The 20302-nt window shown below is 34.6% G+C and overlaps 1 protein-coding gene across 7 annotated transcripts in view; it reads left to right on the top strand.

Annotated features, from left to right (window-relative positions):
* The window catches only part of LOC144474200 (cysteine-rich secretory protein 3), a 224041-nt gene that overhangs the window by 179167 nt on the left and 24572 nt on the right, over positions 1-20302 (top strand). For all 7 annotated transcript variants that reach the window (XM_078188851.1, XM_078188849.1, XM_078188850.1 and 4 more), the window contains one exon: positions 18056-18201. In XM_078188851.1, coding sequence (XP_078044977.1) covers positions 18056-18201 — 146 coding nt within the window. The remainder of the gene's footprint in view (positions 1-18055; positions 18202-20302) is intronic.

Here is a 20302-nt window from a genome sequence, read left to right as displayed (position 1 = left end):
AATCGAACGTGACCTTCCGCGTTGAGGAAATAGTCTACCGATCGGTTCGCGTGCCGTGAATGCGTCACGGGTTCATAACCCTGAAAGGTGGGTGATGCGGGATCGCCCATGAACAGAGCCGGTTCAACCTTTACTCGAACCTTTTTCACTCGCTTTGAAGTCCCATGGATTTTACCGGATTCCTCAACGAAATCCCGCGACGCAGATACCGTCGGTAATTTTCGAGCACTCCTCCAGATGGAATCGTCTCCGTCGGATCCAGACTCTTTGGTCTCCGGCTTCCTTTCTATGGAAATTACGTTCGACTGCATTTAACGTGATCGGTTTTCACGGGAGATTTTTATTCCGTCGAAAGTACCGACGGCAAATTGTTGGTGGATGATTAACTAAACGATCGTGCTCAGTTAAGGCAGGCAAACGTGCTGCGGTAAGTGATTATTAAACAGCAGATTTTAAAACATTTAAATTATTATTAAATAATTAATAATTTAATAAATAATAATTATTAATTATTTATTCAAGATTTATGGCAAAAATGAATAGCCGAAATTGGAAATTGTGAAAACGTCGAAAGAATTTGGTAATATTGTCACATGGTGTTTAACTGCTAATAATTATCAAAAGGAAAAATTTATTTTTATTTTATTTCTTGTAATCGTTAATGTGTGCACTTTTAAATAACCATTTATTTTGTGGTTGGTCCAAGATTCAATTGGAAGTACACTTAAAATGTTATCATTTCTTAGTGCAACATGTGTTGTTATGCTTTTAACAACATATGACGATCGTTCGTGATAAAATTGTGAATTTTCATATTTAAAATAAATTTCCTTAATGCTGGGCTTAACATTACGAAACAACAAATATTTGTTTGATCATATAATGATAGTTGATTTATTACTATACATTACATATGTAGGTTAGACAATTTGTTCTTGAACACGCATTCTATAATGTTTATAAATAAATTAAAGCTACGGCAGTAATAATTTATCAGATTTATGTGACTTTATATCTCAATTTTTAATTTTATTATTTTGTTCTAACATTTCTCCCTATTTTTTATTTGTCAAGTTAAGCAACTTGTTAAATAAACGCCTTATTTGACTATTATTGCTCACGTATATGTTGTGCAATAACAGTATAAATTTAGTTAATTGTCTACACTCAGTGAGCAGTGGTTTTAGTATCATAACTTAAAATACTATCACCAGACTTGTAGATCTTTATGTATACGAAGAATTTTCTGAGACAATTGTACAAAATAAAATTTAACTAAAACTATATTCCTCTCTATAATACTTTTAATAAATTTCAGATAATGCAACATTATTCTTTCCTGATTCTTTCATTCTTGCATTTCGTTCACACATTCTTGTTATAAATGCATAAATTCCGCAGTTTAATCATCACAGCTTTCAAAAAGAAATTTATGGTAGAATGATTAGAAATACCGAACAAGATCAAATAGTGTGAACTTCAACTGGATAAAAGAGTGAACTGACGCGAACGCTTTAATAACCGACCAAAGGACATATCTATTTAAAAGATTGCTGTGTCAAAAAGTCAAAGTCCCCTATGTACGCAAAGGACTTTTACACGTATTCATTATTGGTATTAATGAGAACAGAGCAGAACATTGTAATCTAAATGCATCACGTTTGTGCAGGGCCCAAAACGTGAATGTAGTACACTTGCAATTCACTCTGTGCATCGCTAACTAGCCATCCGCAAACGTATTACGCCATCTATTTATACTTTTCTAAAACATTGTAACTCTAACGTTTCATTTGTTTTATAAATGAACAAGTTTGAACAAAGCCTGTCTATAATTATTGGTACGTTGTAGCAAGGTGAAATGCATAAAAATAATTGACGAGTCCACATTTTTATACAAATATTTCGTTGGCCTCAGAAAATCCTCGTAGAAATCATTAAAATGATATTTTGTACAATAACGATGACAAGGAACAAATTAAAAAAGTGGACAAATTGGTAACTAATGGAATTTAGGAAATCCTTTTTGAAGATTATATTAGGCTCGTACAAATACAATGAGCGATTTTGAACAGCGACTTTGGAACATTAAAATTCAGCCGAATTGAAATATTTGAGAAATATTATTTTAGAATGAATTGGTTACTAGATTGCGGATTTTATTAATTTATATTTATAATAACAAAAATATCGAATAGAAGGTAAAGATATTAGAAGAATTTAAGAATGTTGCTACATAATTTTCAACTTATTAAAATGTAGGAAGGACTGATAATTTTATCTAACCTAGTCTCATCTTTCTTATAACTAACTTACACAATTTTTCAATAAAAAGTACATATTATAGTAATTACTAGACTGCCAATTTTCTGCATTTCTGACGAAAATAGATCAAATAGAAATCTATGAAATCATAAGATCATTATATGAATTTAAGAATATAGTTACATCGAACTTACATTTCTTACAATTAACGCAAATAATTTTGATTATCCGCTTCAATCTCATGCATGACAAAATTATATCAAGGCGAGTTATGTTAATATAAATAAACTTTCCAAGAAAAATTATTCACGCGAGGAAAAGACGAAGCGAAAGCATCTATAAGTAATTTTGCACGAACCTAGCGATTCGTTCGTTATAAAATCGTACTATAATCGACTAAAGTATTCCCTTTAATTAAACGCAGTGCTGGATCGTTCCAGTAAACGTTTTGCTCCCGGTGCACCGTATTCTATTATTTGTTGCTCCGCCGATATTAATCTCGAGAAGTATTCCCAATCTCCATTAACGACCTCAGCGTGTTTAGAATGACTCCCGTGCAAGGAGTGCTATTAGTTGCACGATTTCACGAAGCCTTTCGACAAAAAGAACCGTGCAGCCGGTGAGTTTTATCGCGAGAATGGAAATTACTTTCGGATCATGTTTATCCCAGTAAAACCAGCATTAAACTTTACGCACGAACTGCAGTTTACATAATCAGGGCTCCAGAACTACTTTCTCTATAAACAATGTCCTTCACCTCTCGATTTTATGGCTCAGTTTCGGTAATGTAATGGAAGTTCTGCACAGCATCCTTGGCGTCATCTGTTTCAGACGGAAACCGTGGGTTCAAGATGCTTTCGAATAATTCTTCGGCTAATGTAATCAGAGGACGGCGGTTCTTTCTGCGTTTATAGCGTCTGTAAATACGTGTAATATAAAAAAACGTGCCTACTAAGTAATATACATATATCTTAATAATATAAATGATGTTTACTATAACAATAATAATGATACTAAAGTAATATATAAATAATATTAATAATATAACTTTCAACTTACTAAATATATTTATAAAGAAATTATATTTTCAGTCGACCTCCATTCATTGCAATTTAGTATTTCTGTCTTGCAAAGAAATCTATTAATTAGCTATTCGAATCTAATATCTTACGGTCTTCTATAGCAAATCGGTGGTAGTCCAAACCGGTGGACGTGCACACAACGAACCCATGGCGAACGTAACAGTATTATAACTCCATTATTCACAACACTTCCAACATTATTTGACCATGTTTCCCGGTATGATGCACGCAATACTGTTCACATGTCCCTCGAGTGGTGCAGCCGTGTGCAACTCACTTATATCCAAAAGTTGTATGCTCTATATCCATTACTTCGCGGGAGCGCGATCGCATTACTCCCCGCCGAATTCGGATGGTTTCACACGTCTCGAAGATGGATCCTTCACTTGTGTTACTTAATGTATAAAACCCTCGCATCATGTTCCCATTCTTACCTCTACGTGATCTAATACATCGCAACTACGTACATCCCTCATCCAACTTCTATCACACACGTTCCGAATTCCGGCTCTCCATCTCCAGTTTCCGTTCGCCCAAATTTCCGAGTTTCTCCTTTCATATGCACCTCATTTCTTCAACCATTTATCAGACGACGCATGTACGGTTTCGTAGATACATGACCGCGTATTTATCAAAATTCTCTTCCTCGATTGTTTCTTCTATGGATTCGTCTTGCTGACACGTTTCTATCGTTGACTTCTCGTTTCTTACTTCGCTGTAAACTGAATTATGGCGGAATGTTTCTTTTGTAACGATTATTTATCTGAGGGATTCATTTAGCAATTTCTAAATCTTGATTAATTATTTGTTCGTGAAATATTTCCGCATAATATATGTATGTAGGATGTCGCGAGCGCGGTGACTTGGTGGATGGCCGGGTGTTGCGCTCGGCGGAAAAAACAAAGGAAAGCGATCAGCGGTAACGCGGAGAGGATCGCCGAAGCGATCCTCAGTTGTGATCGGTCGTAGCTACGGTGAATAGCTAATAATTGTATTTCGTTTTTGTACCTATATCTCTCACATTTTATTCTATTAATAAAGTTGCTTTTTTCGTTATTAAGACATTGCGGTATTGCGGGAGTCAATCACCTAAAACCCGATCCTACATGTAATCATGGCGTAAAGTATGATACAGAGTATTATTTATGATAAAATTTCCGAAGTGCAATTGAATGTATTTAATGTAACAGAATGTGAACGATATACAAAGACTGTAGTAAATTAAAAATTTAATAGTATAATAGTAAAATAGTAAAATAAAATATAATATAATATTTAAAAATAATGGTATTGGCATACATTAGAAGAATATTGATATTTTCTACCAGAACATGAGCACATTCACATCCATTAATGTAGAGAGTGGTTTTCATTCATTTGAGAATGTTCAAAATACTTATATATTGGTTTGATCATATAAAAATAATTAAGCACAGAAATGAGTTTAACTTCCGCTCCTTAAAACCGATGTAGACAATTTTCATTTAGCATAAAGGTCTGCAATTTACTAATAACATTATCTTATTTTTACCATAAGAAATTTTCTAATAAGTTGATAGAATGTGATCGGCATAACATTTATATTTATGTATGATTTCAGGTTATTATTTTTTCTATGATTTCACGCGAGACCTGACGTGGCTGTACTTGCTTCGGCAGTACATATACTAATATTAGTATATTTCAACCTTTGTATTTTTTATAAAAAGATACCCCTGTCTATATTTTTATGTATTAGGTTATATGAAACATTACTTGAGTTGTCTATTTGGAAAATAAGTTTATTTGTATCAAAGTTAAGTGTATCTAAGGTACTTAAGTTTACAATTCCTACTAAAATAATAGCATTTATTACGTGAATCATATACACATTACTGCAGTCAAATATACTCGGATCACTTTCGAAACAAACTTAAACATTTTCACAGGTATTATGATCTGTATATCATATGTCGGATATTTAAATGAAAGATAATTTAATCAAATAGTCCATTTCCTTCCATATACATTCCAAACGGACGTTTAATGTATAAACGCCACTTTTTAAACAACAACTGCTGGTCTTTTAGACAAATAAACTCGACCTATACAAAAATTACGCGAATATCCGTAGATGGTTGTCTCTCGCTCTGCTCATATGTATAACTGAAATCCTACTGTATCTCGGAACAAGGTTTCGGCACATACACAGCTGCTAAATTCATTGAACGACGTTAACGCGACATACGAAAGTCCGATGTAGTTTTCATTGCCACGGCAAGAGCCCCGTAGAAACCATCGATGTAAAAGGACGAAGAAAACAGTGAACACCGTGGAGTCGAGATAGGGATGCCCGCCGACGCGGAATTTCCAATTAAACCGCGCTAGAATGATGTTCTCGGGACAGTGACGTTATCAAATAAAGTGTTAACTCGGTAGAACTGCTGTATTTCCTTTGTATCTTTCCCGCGGTTCGTTAGCCGGCGCGACAAAAGCAGCTGGTCGGTTTGTTTTTTAGGGTGGCGAGTCGGGCCGTGCGGCTCATTGCTTCGCCGAGAGGAAATTTGCCTGCCGAAGAGAACACCGTCATTAGGTGTTCCCCGCGTTACAAATATTTTCACACGCTCAAACGACCAGCGATTCGTTTCGAACCCGCTTAAACCCCATCCCATCGTTACACTCTGGGCTCTGGCAATTCCAACTTAGAGACTGTCGCTAAGTGCAATAATAATCGTATTTCTTTATGCTGTTGCGTCGAGTCCGCGTACGCAATTGCCGCAGATCACTCGAAGGCGCGTTTGTTGAGATGATTGAGGACTCAACGAGGTTTTGATAATTAACAATTTATTGAAGGTTTAACCCTTTCGCTCCGAACGACGGATATATCCGACATCCACGTGGATACTCGCAGAGCCGAACGACGGATATATCCGACATCCACATGGATACTCGTAGAACCGAACGGCGGATATATCCGTCATCCACGTGGAAACTCGTAGAGCCGAACGACGGATATATCCGTCATTCACATGGAAACTCGCAGAGCCGAACGGCAGATATATCCGTCGAGTGGATGCCGCGTATATGCGGCGCTCGGCGCGAAAAGGTTAAAGACGTAAGTGCGAACATCGAAGACTGCCGACGCGCATCATGCGCAGCGCGTTGCCTCGTTCAAAAGGGTTAATGATATTCGAAATGGGAAATGTTTCGGATGTGACGGATCGATGGGTGGTAGCGATGCCTTGTTCTCGTTGTTCTTCGTAGTTGTTTCCCTTGGTTGCTGCTTGATTGTCACTCAGTCGCTGCCCATCACCCTTGTTTCCTTCCTGCGTTACTCTCACTCCTGACTACTGTTCGACTGACTGTTTCTAAACTGTACTGCTGATTTCTAAAAAATGCCTTATATTTATACGATTTTAGTGATCCGATAAGGAACCAATCACGATCAATTGTTTGAAGGGCGCTTGTAGGCCCGTGTGGTGGTCGGTCGGTCGGTCGCCCGATGGATTTTCTGAGGAGGAGCGGCTTCGACCGATTTATGGCTTTAACATTTCCTGCACTCGAAGAGCCTTTGTGTCGAATATTTTATATTAGAATTGTTGTTCCGAGACGAAACATACGGTTTAGAGCCTTCATTTGTGTTCATTGCAAAAGGAAATTAAATTATTATTTCACCGTTTTGGGATTTTACGGTACTTTTTTGTTCTTATTGTTATAAGTTTAATTATTTCAGCGTGGTCGCATTAACTGGATTATCGATTTTGGTAATCGCGTTTGGAAGATATGGTGTCAATGTTTGCTAATTAAATATAGGTGGATGTAATTTTGTTTATATCATCTTAAATCCAACATGTTTTATTGTTTATGAGGGATTGGACATTTTTATACATTTTAGTAAATTGTAGATGCTTGTATAACATTCAAATTTGTTGCATCTATTCAAAGTAATCAATGTTATTTTTTTGTTAAATAATTTCGATAGATTGAAGGTAATACGATAATACTTTTAATTCTTTTATTTATTGTACTGTTTCGAATGACAGCTGAAAATAATGCAACAGCATATTTGAATTTTCTAAATATTTTTGCACTTGATGTACTCATTTGTGATACAAATATATATAATCCACTTTTGCAAATAGTTCGCGGATTTTATGCATTTGTGGCATGAATGTATAAATCAAATATAAACACTAAAACTATTTGATAAATTTAAAGATTGCAATGTTTTCAATTAAGAAATATTAAAAACTACGCAATTCCTGTGTCATGCAATTAACAAAGACAATATTTACACTGTCGAATTATGTAGCGTCGTGTATTGTAATTACAGGAAAATTCATTATTCATTAAACCCTGCCCAATCAAATTAATAAATGTGTTTACTGTTTCAACATTAATTACCTAATACAGATATTAAAATATTTAAAAAATGCATGAATTGATTTTTCAGGCAAAATTGATTTCAGGCAAAACATATTTATAGACTTATTCATATTAAAATATCAGAGTATCTGCTAATAGAATTTTCAATTGTTATGTCGAATTAAAATGAATATTACAAATCTTTTTCTGCATGATAATTTCAAACGAAATTGTCAATTTATGTAGCTAGATCTGTTAATAAAAATGATTAAAATGATCCTCGTTACTATTGAACAATTGATCACGAACTTCGTAATTATAAATTGCAAACTCTCGATAATTATTGCTAACGAATGCTATTCGTTTCTCTTTCCCAAATAAATATCACCGTGAATTCATTAATTACGAGCAATAAAAAGCAAGATAATATAATCGCGAGTAGCAATTTCATTTAGAAACTGTGGCACGACTCGTTTTCCTCCGTCGACTTTCATTCTAATATTTTTCTGCAACGCGTTCCTTAATTTCTGTATTTTCAAACTCTACTTCAAACAAGTAAACCAGTTCTGCAGCGATCAATGGGCTAGTCGCTGCACGCAACTCCGGAGTCTCGACGCAATAGCAGACGAGAAGCCGGAAAAGCATAAATATAGATCCGGTTACAGCAACGGTAAAAACAACCTAATTTGATTCTTCGGTCGCCGTCCCGCAGGGTAACGCGTATTGGATCCGACAACTCGAAGAACTTTTCCTGTTGCCGCGTGCCCAACAAATCTGGCTTTAATTGAAATTAAACGGCAAAAATGCGCGAGAGTTTGTTATCCCGCTACAATGTTCCGCGGAATCTGGCCGTGGCAGCCGGGCATTCCATGGATACGATTCAAACTGACGGATATGCAGGTGCTCGTTATCGGCGAAACTATTGTGGCAAATTTATTCGACTCTGGTTACGCGTGCAAAATTTCCGAACAGTATGAAATTCGAGTTGAAAACTAGTTCAACCCTCGTGTAGATAACCAAAATGTTCCGCGATCGCCAATATATTGATGCTGCACGTTCGACGAACTTTTTTTTACCTGCATTCATAGGAACTCGCGTGGTAATTAATACGGAACAGGTTTCAACTAAATAGGAAATTAAACCGGAACCGGAAATTGTGAGATTAATAAAACGAAAGACAAGGAATGGAAACGTTAGTTCAAAATATTTTTACTAAATTTGAATTTGTTCCATTGCTCGGTGGGCAAGGTAGCGAAAATTTGATTTTTCAATTTCTGTGTTCAAAAAAATTTTGCTCCGCTACGAAACGGTAATACGTTAGTCTTTCGGAATCGAAATATGTTATTCCTTGTATATTATTATACAGGTTGAAAAACATGTTGTATGAAGTTTGCGAATTAATATTTTATTATAGAGATGTAAACGAAAATATTTTATCGTTCTACTAAATTTGAGCAGAAGAGTAAAGCTTTGGATCTGTGATAAACATGTATCAATTAATTTGCATATCAAAGTAGCAGTTTTCAGATGCATTGTATTTATGAACTGAAGATGTGTGTACAATTTTCTCTACCCGCTAAAAAATACTAAACAATAACAATCAAACTATCAGTTTTAATTCAGTTCTTTATCGGAATTATTACCGTTTGGTAAAAATGAGAATTTAATTTATTTAGAATTAAAAGAACAAAAATCGATCATTTTCTGTAATATAGAAATGACGAATTTTCGATATTTAGCTATTGGTGATTGTTTGTGAAATGGCGAATTTTCGTCATGTGGACAAATATGTGCTAAGATACACCTCGAACGGCAAAGGTGTATCATTGCGGGACGTACCAACTACTAATTCGAATCAGGAAATTGAAATGATTAATTTAACACACGTAGAACTAAATGGTAAAAACTAGTGTATTATAAAATCAATCTATTACAGTTGTATATTTGTAGGATGGGTTACCAGGAAGCGGAAATAAGTGACGCGCTTTAACGAAAAACGGAATTTAATAACGAACAAATATAACAATAATGAATACAGATTAAGAAAAGTCGTGTGACGTGCTCGACGATACGACTAGGACTGTCTTTCTTATGTCTCGATCATTTGGGCCTCGCCCTTCCGATCTTCATCTTTTCCATAACGCAACATATTCAATAGCACACGCACATGCACACATCTACTCACTCTCTGCATACGCTTCTGTCTCGCTCAGTCGCTTGCTACCGTTCTCATTTCCACATATATGTTGAAAAAAATGTAATCGCGATTCTAGATCATGCTTTCGGTTGTCGCACCGAGTTGGCGGGTACTAATTATCTTATTACGATTTGCGTACTCGATATTAACACTTTACCGACCGGTAGCCTATAAATCGGCTTTTTACCAATAATTATCGAGGTAAAAATGTTAGATTGTACCGCAGTAAGATTCCGTATTATTAAATTTTTTTTTTAAATTTTAGATACCTTCCGCGATGAATGAAATAGTTAAAATAGATGAAACAAATATTGTTTAATGCTTGTTCCGTCCTGGGCATGGGGTCCCAAGGACGATCTTCAAACAAGGAAGACCAATTTACAGTTTATGATGCTAGCAATGGTAAAAGGCTATTTTTGAGGAACCGAACCATCAAGTAATTTTAATATTTCGCGCGACGCGTGGTAATCGATTTACAATCTCTTGCTCTCGGTCTCAATAGCGAACGCTGGCATCATAAACCTCGGGGATTTCCAAAGGGCTCCGCGGACAGAGGCCTGAAGGCCCAAGGCAGGCTTGCGACCGTTTCGCGAACGGCTATTTTTACGGTTCATTCCCCCTACTTTAGACATTTTTCCACTTCCACCAAGTTCCTCCTGCGACCGAGCTTTGTAAAAGCTAGTACGGCAACAAAATATCAGAATCGTTTTTGCATCAAGTGCAGTAAGCTAAGAATCGTTTTTGCATCAAATGCGGTAAGCTAAGATTCGTTTTTGCAACAAGTGCAGCAAGTTTAGAATCGTTCTTGCACCGAGGTAGCAAGTTCAAAAAATCAATTATCGATTATAAATCGCGACGTCATTATATCGAGATTAGCTACAACTGCAGCCAAGTCCTTTGCAGCTAAGATTACTTCTGTACAAAGTGTAAATAAACGGATTCTCCGGAGTTAGCCTTACAACCTTTCTTCGTTAACCTTTTAGATACTACGCGCCACTATAGTGGCTTTCGCGAATGGCTCGTGCTTTACTCAATTGTTTTATTATTTATTAAAGCAAACAATTAAAGTGAAAGTGTGTATATACAATATATTAAGAAAAGAATATATGTTATTAGTACTATATATAGATATCCGGAAAAAAATATATATTAAGAGAAAATCGTAATTTAGTTACGAAAAACTTTATTTGCGCAAAATCCTGCCGTATCTAAAAGGTTAACCGGTCGTAAATCTAAGTCACCAACGAGGCGAACGATACGACACAACAATGCTACCGCGAAATGTGAAACATGAAAATGTTAGTAGCTTTAGTTGCCAAATAATAACAGAGACTGAATGATCTCTGAAAACCATTTTCACAAAGTTTGATTTAAAGTTTTCATAAGCAATATATAACACAATATAACTCGGGCACTTTAAACATTCAAATGTTTACGATTGAATGACCGGTCGGTGAAGTGTCTTTGTTCGAAAGAGAATAAGACTCGTTCTTGCCAGCGTTCCGTTGTCAGTTGTTGACTGGAAACTGATCCGATTTCTAGTTGTGTGTTACGAGCCGAGGGCCAGTTTGCACACGTGGCCGAAGGTAAATGAGTTTTGTGGATATTTAGATTGATTTTAATTGGCCTCGTAACTTCCAAAGAAATATTAATCGATACACCTCGAGCGGCAAAGGTGTATCTTTGTGGGATCGCTAAAAATAACTGACTCGAACTAGGAATTGGATTGAATAACTTGTACACTGAATTGCAAGTAAAGTTAATATAATATAACAAGTTCAGTCTATTGCAAGTGGTGTAAGTGTAGTGTAGAATTCGCGATAGTCCTAAGACACGCTCCCTGGTTTAACACGTTGATGACGGCTTGATCTACCGGTGGGTCATACGTGTCAGATCCGTGGGCTGCGTACATTTGTTTATTCTGCTTGCATTTGACAAAATAGATACTAAAAAATAGGTTTTTGTTATTTTATCTGAACATTATAAACAGATATAAACATAGTATAAACAGATATAAACATAGTATAAACAGATATAAACAGTAGTAAAAACATAGAAATTCAATATTATAAACTTAACATAATTATTTAATTTTTGTAAATTTCGGGCGCCAACTCACAGAGAAAATCGTGAATATTGGCGCCGGCGTCAACGTGTTAAGCACCAAGTCGGCGGGGGCTAACTACCTCGTACACGTACGCGGTTACTATTTGCTCGAAGGAGAACTCGGCTCGATCTCGCTACGTCTCGTCGTCGCGATTTGACTTGAAACTAACCCGAAGAAGAGAAAAATCTTGTCCCTTTTATATTCGGCTGAACTGGAAAATTTGGTAGTGGGGGCTGGGCCTACGTGACCAGATCATCCCGCGGATGATACCGTAACACAGGTAGTCCCAACCCTAATCTGGCGCTCGTCAGAAGACTAAACATTTTTGTATTTAACTCGTGGGGGCCTACACCGCGGATGATACAGTGACACAGGTGGTCCCCAGCCCTTAGGCTGGCGTCCGTCGGAAGACTAAACATTTCTGTGTTTGAATCGCGTTCATCGTGCTCCCGGCCGCCGTTAACAAGCGTAAACCTTCAAGAAGGAGTAAAAAAAACGACGGGAGTAATCTCCGTATGTAACATGTGCTTGAGTCTTTTACATACTCAAATTTTCATAGAGAAAGATGACACGTGATTCTAATCCTTTGGACGGCTCCAGGTAGCTATATTCGGAGAAACCCTTCGTACATGACAGTATTAGTAGATTGTTATATCAAAATTTGTGTATTCGACTGCACTCCTTTATGCAAGATAAGACTATCTGCAATAATTGTATAAATCTAATGTTGAATAAAATTGTATCACACGTTTTAGTAATTTTAATGAACTGAAAATAATGTATATACCTGTTATATTAATAATGTACAGTATTCTTAAATTTTTATGGTAAATGCATAAAATCTATAGTCTATTCATGACTCAACATATGTACTTAGCCAGTAAACTGATCAAAGAAGTCGAAAAATCACTTAATTGACTAGAAAATATGTTTGAAAATCATTCAACATAAAACACGGTAGAAACAGATGAAAGACTCATTTTTATGCATTGAACGTAAATAAAAACATTATTGTACGTTTGTCATAATTTTCGACTAAATCTGCGGTTGATCCTTTTACACTACGCAGGCCTTTCAGTATTACATATACACACAGACACAAATGGAAATATTCCCCACCCGAGACCAATTTTGATGAAACTTTGCGAGATAGTACAGTACGTTGCGCTACAAAACGAAGAATCTCCTTTTTCGGCGGAAACTCACGCTAAAAACATGTAGTCAACCCTCGAGGGATTCTCGGTCTCCATTTTTTGGACATAACTTTGGTTCTGTATGATGAATACATTGAAATATGTACAGATTTTTGTTGCATGAGAACATTCTCCTATTTGCGCAAGAAAATGTATAGCTTTTGTACTGTATTATCATGCATAGAAACATATTTTATATTTCCATTTAATGAGAAAATTCTTTCGCCCATATAAGAGAATAAGCATAATGAGCTAGAATAATTGTTTATAGTTAAACAAAATTTTTGTGAAAATAATGGAAACATTAACTTTTTTACTTTTAGCATTGCACAATCAATAATAACATATTACATCGTGTTTAATAATTAATAGTATTGTTGCGGTGTTGATAAATCATAATTAATACTATCGTTAATGTAAACTAATATTGCAATAAATTATAATATCATCACTTAACTGATCCTGAACGAACGCAACATTATATTTTCATTCGTCATAAACCATCAGTTTTTCATGTTTTTATTATTTTTAATGCACAAGCTATGAATAAAATACATGCATCGTTTTTTAGAAGTAGATTAGCACGTCATTTTTGATTTGCCGTTTATCATGACCCCATTAAACTTCTGTAAAAATGATCGTACTAGTTAAAAGCTCGAGTAAACATAATTATGGCAACGAAATACATTTCCTCATTATTAATAATACATTTATCGTTCATCAATAATGGCATTATTAATCATATATTTATTGTTTATTATTACCAACATTATTAATAATATATTTAATATTTATTAATAATGATGTTGTTAATAATACGTTCATCATTTATTAATAATGATGTTGTTAATAATACGTTCATCATTTATTAATAATGATGTTGTTAATAATAGGTTCATCATTTATTTATAATCTCATTATTGATAATAGAATATTAATTTCATAATTTTTGTGAACAATAAAATGTTACATTATCCATCTACCTAACATAGGGAGAAAACATGACCAATGTACGAATTTCTAGTGTTTTCTGTCTCTAAAAAAGGGAATACATTAATGTATCTCAGAATCCGTCCGAACAAGTTTGTCGAAATGTACATTGCACTTCCACGGGAATATAGCACATGTCGGTAACACCACTTTCCAAAATATTTCCAGGTCTCGTTGAAATTTTTGTCGACGCGAATGTTGCACCTTTCGAAGGTATTCGCCTGAATATTTGGCGCCGGTATAATTTCACCCTCTGCTTTTCGGGGTGGGGTGGGGGTTACGAAATTTCGACGCGGTAGTAGGTCTCCGCGGGGAATGAATTTAATGGATGGATTCTGTGTGCACTCCGCGATACGTGAATACATTTTTATGAGACCGTTTAAAATGCAACTTGCCAGCCACCGCTATCGAAGCTGGTTAAATTTGTATTTTCTGCTGTGCGACATTGTGTAAATAACGTTCACGTCAAACCGTCGCCTTCACCTCCGTCTTCGAGGATAAATATCCTCGGGCATGCTGAGAAAAAGCCAATGAGAAATTTGAAATACCGGTGCCTCGCTGTTGCATCATTTTTCTGAGAGATTGTAACTCGATAGCGAGTCCATAATGCATGAAACATGATAATTCTTCACCGTTTCCATCATATCTCAAAAAATCAGATCTCTTTAGCCGAGTACCCTTTGTTTGTGATCTTTTCAGTCATTCATAATTCCTTTTAGAAAACGTAATTTATTTTAACGTATTATTAAAGAAATATAAGTGGTAGGAAATTCTCGTACAATTCGCTTCCTTACTGATATTTAAATACCAAATCATGTCCACGTTGTGGCCAAAGGTTAATGAAAACGATGTAAAAGAATTTACATTCTGTTGTACCTTTTACTCCGGAAAGATCACGAAAATAGCTTGATATTATACGAAATCGTTGAAGTTTCGCGAAATGTAATTTTCATTTCGTCTATTCCAAGATATCCGCAGATTTCGTTCGCAATTAAGCGATGATATTTATGTATATTTTAAAGAGAAAAAGTTTCCTCGGCTAAGAGTTTAAATTCCGAACTTTCCTGCTGATTTTTCCGGCTCCCTTTTCACGTCTCAACCTTTTACCGACTGTTTTTCTTTTTTCAGTCGTTTCTACTTCGTTTGTACCTCTGCTCGCCCTCCCTTTGCTTCCTTCCCTTTTACCTTTCGCCCCTCTTATAGACGATCATAACGATGAAAGTGAAATTGCGAGTAATATTCGTGACGACGGACGAAGTCGACTTTAATGGAACTTCTGTCCGAAATTTCTGCTTAATACCGACTAAGTGGACTATTTCGCAGCGGAATTAGATTTCTCCGCGGATTATTAATCGCACCGGTGTTTCCGTTAACGCGTTCTGCTCGCAATACCATGTAATTATTTCAGTTAAACGACCTCGGGACAATTAGACTAATTGCATCCAGTTAAGGGTCCGTTTCCCGCTTCGATGAATTCAGTCTTCTCTTATTGAACGCGCTTTAAACAATTTTTTGCCCGTTGTTAATCGACTGATGTGATTACGTTCGCCGAGGTTGTCGAAAGCTTGCGAGGATTCTGTGTCTGCAATCGATTATTGATAGACCGTGAAGTTACGTTTCATTGATTAACTATGGAGAGATAAGAATGCATTCAAATGTTGTTTCTTTTAGTCATATTTCAATGCTTCAGAAAAGACGATTTTTCTTGTTAATGGACTGCGGATTTTCTCCATTTATGAGAAAAATGAGTGGATCAAATAAAGGAGGATCAAAATATCAGAAGAACTCAAAAGATTTTTCCTCAACTCATTATAATTATTAACAAGCGAAACAAACGTCTATGCATCTTCTATAGGCTAAAATTGATGCAGACAATTTTTATTTTGCATAAAAATTCGTGTCTCAGTTGTTAATTTTATTTTTAGGGATTGATGCATCCCTGCAAGTTTCCGAAGCGGTTGCTTCATTAATTGTGAATGACCTTTAAAGAATGCAACGCGAATTAAATCAATTTTATACAGCCATATTTAATATTTTATGGTCTTGTAAGGTGCAACATACACGACTTTTCACGTCGTATTTGATGAAATAAATTATACATGTATAAACATTATTCACATATCAGACGTGAACAAAGATTTCATAATAAAAAGAAATTGAATATTTATTTTTAACTTAACATTGGGGCCAATTAAGATAAATAGTTCCAGATCATTTATGTCACAACGCTTCAAGCTGTAGCACAATAATTTATACTAATAGATCTAATAGTAAATTTATTAAAATCGAAGCGATATATACTAACAATTTATTTTTAAAATTATACAGGGTATTATTTTATGCATTCAAATGTTCATCTTACCAACTAATACTCAATAATATGCAGTGCCATCTAATTGCATGTATATTGTATTAACACTTTAACAACCGCTCACACAGCATGTGTGTGATAGCCGGAACAACCGTTACCGACCGCTCACACAACAGTGTGATGCTGACGCCGAAGGTTGTTCACCAGTACCACACTCTTTGTATGATAATTTATGAATGTAAACAAGTGTGGATATTGCTATTGGCTTCATATTTCATTGTCACGTCTTTGATTATAGGTAATTATCGCCTATTTTTAATTTTTGATTAAATTTTGTTGTTTTTTGTTTTATGTTAACTTTTTCGTGAATTTAATAAAGTTCTTTAAAATTAATTCTTCAAAAATACTGCCGGCCCCTGGCGACGTTTGATCGCGTAGACGTGCGATCGTTAAAGTGTTAATCGTGAATGGTCGACAGGATTTCTGTTGAATTATTTAACATACACTAGAATTTTTCGAACGGTGTTGTCAATAATAAAAAGTCTAGTCGTCAATTTGTGCGGAGAATACATATCCGCCATTTTGTTTCACGCACTAGAAATTTCCTAGCTGGAAACTTCTAAATTGAATCTGTCCGTATAAAAAAGATACGAGTGGTATACAATAGTAAATGAAAAAAGGATAAATCTGACAAGAAACGCATATTCTATCAACAGAGCTGCGCTATACGGTTTTAAACGAAGAGGAACAAAAAGTCGTCATAGAAAGATTTATTTGATTTAATGCTTCCGCTGTCGTATCGTCAAAAACGATTTGATTTCTACTATCTTAGAATGCCTAATTTCCTAATATTTTAAAAATCACCGATATTATCGATTGATCTCTTGGAAGAAAATATTAATTACTCGATAATTATACTTTGAGATTTTTACGAAAATTTTAAAGACAAGTCTATGATTTTCGTTTTTGTTTCCCACATATCCATATTTTGTTCAAAAGAAGAAATACATGTGTGTTTATTGCACGTCCATGTTATACTTTGACGTTTAAATTTCTGTAATAGAAAAGCTTCGATTATCGTTTCGATTTGGCAGAAATTAATAACATTTACACCTAGGTTACGTTTAAACCTCAATAAAATTCTGACCGGTTATATTCCGACACAAATTGTATTTACAAATATATACAATATCAAATAAATAAATATAATATTATATACGATATAAAGCATATAAATACATTAACATTTTGACAATAAATCGATTGTATTATATTATAATGCATCGATTATATTATATGTTATACATCGATTGTCGCACATTCATCTGCACACGAAATGTCTACAATGTTATAGACAATACATAATAGTACCAGTTTTCTTTAACATTTAATACTCTTTTGGCAATATTAAGAGAAATTCTTTCATCTTTCTGGGAACATTCCCAGTTTTCGATATTCGATAAATGCAATCGTGGATATAAATATCCTATTTGTGAATAATCGTGTTCACAGTTGTCACAACATGTGATTACGGTAAGTGAACTAATTAGAACATAATTGTGGTTTCAGAAATGGCACAATGGATTGGGCAAAGCAGCGCAGAGATGGGCCGATCAATGTCACGGTTTGGTTCATGATAACGCGACAAATCGATATTTAGATGGTTTAGGCCAGAGTGGACAGAACATCTTCATCACGACAATGCGGACACTCTGGTGAGTAAATGAGAAAATTAATTTATCAGTCGACCGTTTCGAAATTCATAATGCATCCAATTTGCCATAATTGTGTAGCATCTACAAAACACGTGTATACATACCTTCGTTCTGAATGGCGCAGTACTTTAAGATTCCAAATGATATGGACAAAACTAGACTTTAACTTTAAAGCTAGACTTAACTAACAAAACTTAAATTTGATGTATTTATGCTAAAAGTGATTATGTTAAATAGTAAAACAATAAAGGTATTAGGAAAATTTAAGAATGTAGATGCATTCTTCTTAATTTATTGAATTTATTAAAAGAGAACATAGATCTTTGTGTAACTTCGGATTCTTGTAATTGGCTGAACCAATTTTTATGTTTTATGTTAATGGATTAATACTGACATCAATTACGAGACAGAAAATGAAATGAACACTTGAAAAGAATTCAAGGATGAATTTATCTTCTTCTTAATTTACTGAAATTTTGAGAAGAAGATATACATTGTTGCTTAACTATTGTTTCTTATAACTAATTAAAAAATTTTTTCGTTTTTTGTATATGGATTTATATTAAAATTATTTGTGAGAATTACTAAGAAATGAAGACATTAGAAGAATGATTTTATTTCCTCTTTTATTGACGTCTGTTTTTTTCATTTCATTCCAATATTTTTTATTTTGTATGAAATTATTATATAAATGAGTTTTACACTTCTAAGAATATACTTTTCTAATTATAGTGATTGATCAAAACGAAATTGTTGTCTAGTTAATAATTGACGAAATTCCGTAGTAATTCAGCGAACGATATCAGTACCATATTTCGAATTGCAATTCTCGATCAAGCAAATGTGTAAAATAAAATTCCTTTGTTTATACTACTGATTTACACAAATACTGTGTAATCCATGCTGAACGACGTCGATCACGCGTTGATTTATGAGATTGATATTTGTAGTACTTGTCATGTAAAATTATATGTACATGATTCATTAATTTTTTGTTTAAGATCGTATTTATCCACGCGTTTGTTAACTGTTTGACAAATTAAGAAGGAGCTGAAAATCTTGATAAAATTTTAATTTATGCGAATAATTGGAAATGCGTGAGAGATAGAAACAATATAACTTTTGATCTACTCTCTTCTTTTAAGACAATTATTTCATATTTTTTTATAAAAATCGTAAAAAAACAGTTTCTATAATTCCTTATTTTATTAAATAAACAATTTTACACTACCTCTATTTGTCACGTAAGAAGGCATCAATATTTAGATGTGAAGGTTTCGCGTATGTAAATTATACTTTGCATAGAATTTTTATTATTTTGGAATAAAAACATAACAAAGACACAATTGACCAAATTTTTTGTTCACAAATCTGCATTTTATTTAATACATATTTTGCTTCTATTTGTGACGTAGAAGGGTTAATATTTTTATGCAAATATCTCAAATACATTCTGAAACAAAAATGAAATTAAAGAAGTAATATGTTCTATTGTTCGTACAACAGCATTGTATTTCCTGTATTTTCTACTTTCCTTAATTTTTTAATCCATTATAGAAACAATTTCATACTTAAACTATATATTTAAATTACATCTAAATTATATATAATATAAATGACATTTAAAATGTTGATTCTTCTGATATAAAAACAAGAATAAGGAAACAGTTGACCACGTTGTCTTGTTCATGAATAATACTGCCTTATATTTCTTGCATTTTCTCCCTTATCAGGCACCAGCTGTGCAACCATGATAGTTTAAAAATTAAGATCTACCAGAATCGATCAGGAACGGTACGAACAAACTCCCAGAGCGAACGATGCATTCGGTCCGGTGCTCTTCTTCATACCACGGTCTGATAATCAACTTACATTTGAATTCGCGTCGGGGATCTTATTTGTATCGATACACGTGCATTACATTCGTTTCCCCCGTTCCCATCGTTCGCCGGAGATGATTGTTTCCCAGCGCTTCGCCCGGCCACGGTATTCTGCTTGCTCGTACCGTAGCATTCCGGTTACCTGCTACCGGAGAATGCCGACGGGAACTGAATCTCTGTTGAATTGATCCCGCGTCATGTTTCAATTAATCGAATTTTTC

This window comes from Augochlora pura, chromosome 8 (genome assembly GCF_028453695.1).
Source record: "Augochlora pura isolate Apur16 chromosome 8, APUR_v2.2.1, whole genome shotgun sequence".
Classification (NCBI taxonomy): Eukaryota; Metazoa; Arthropoda; class Insecta; order Hymenoptera; family Halictidae; genus Augochlora; species Augochlora pura.
Note: the sequence above shows the minus strand (reverse complement) of the source record. Positions and strands in the feature narration are given on the sequence as shown.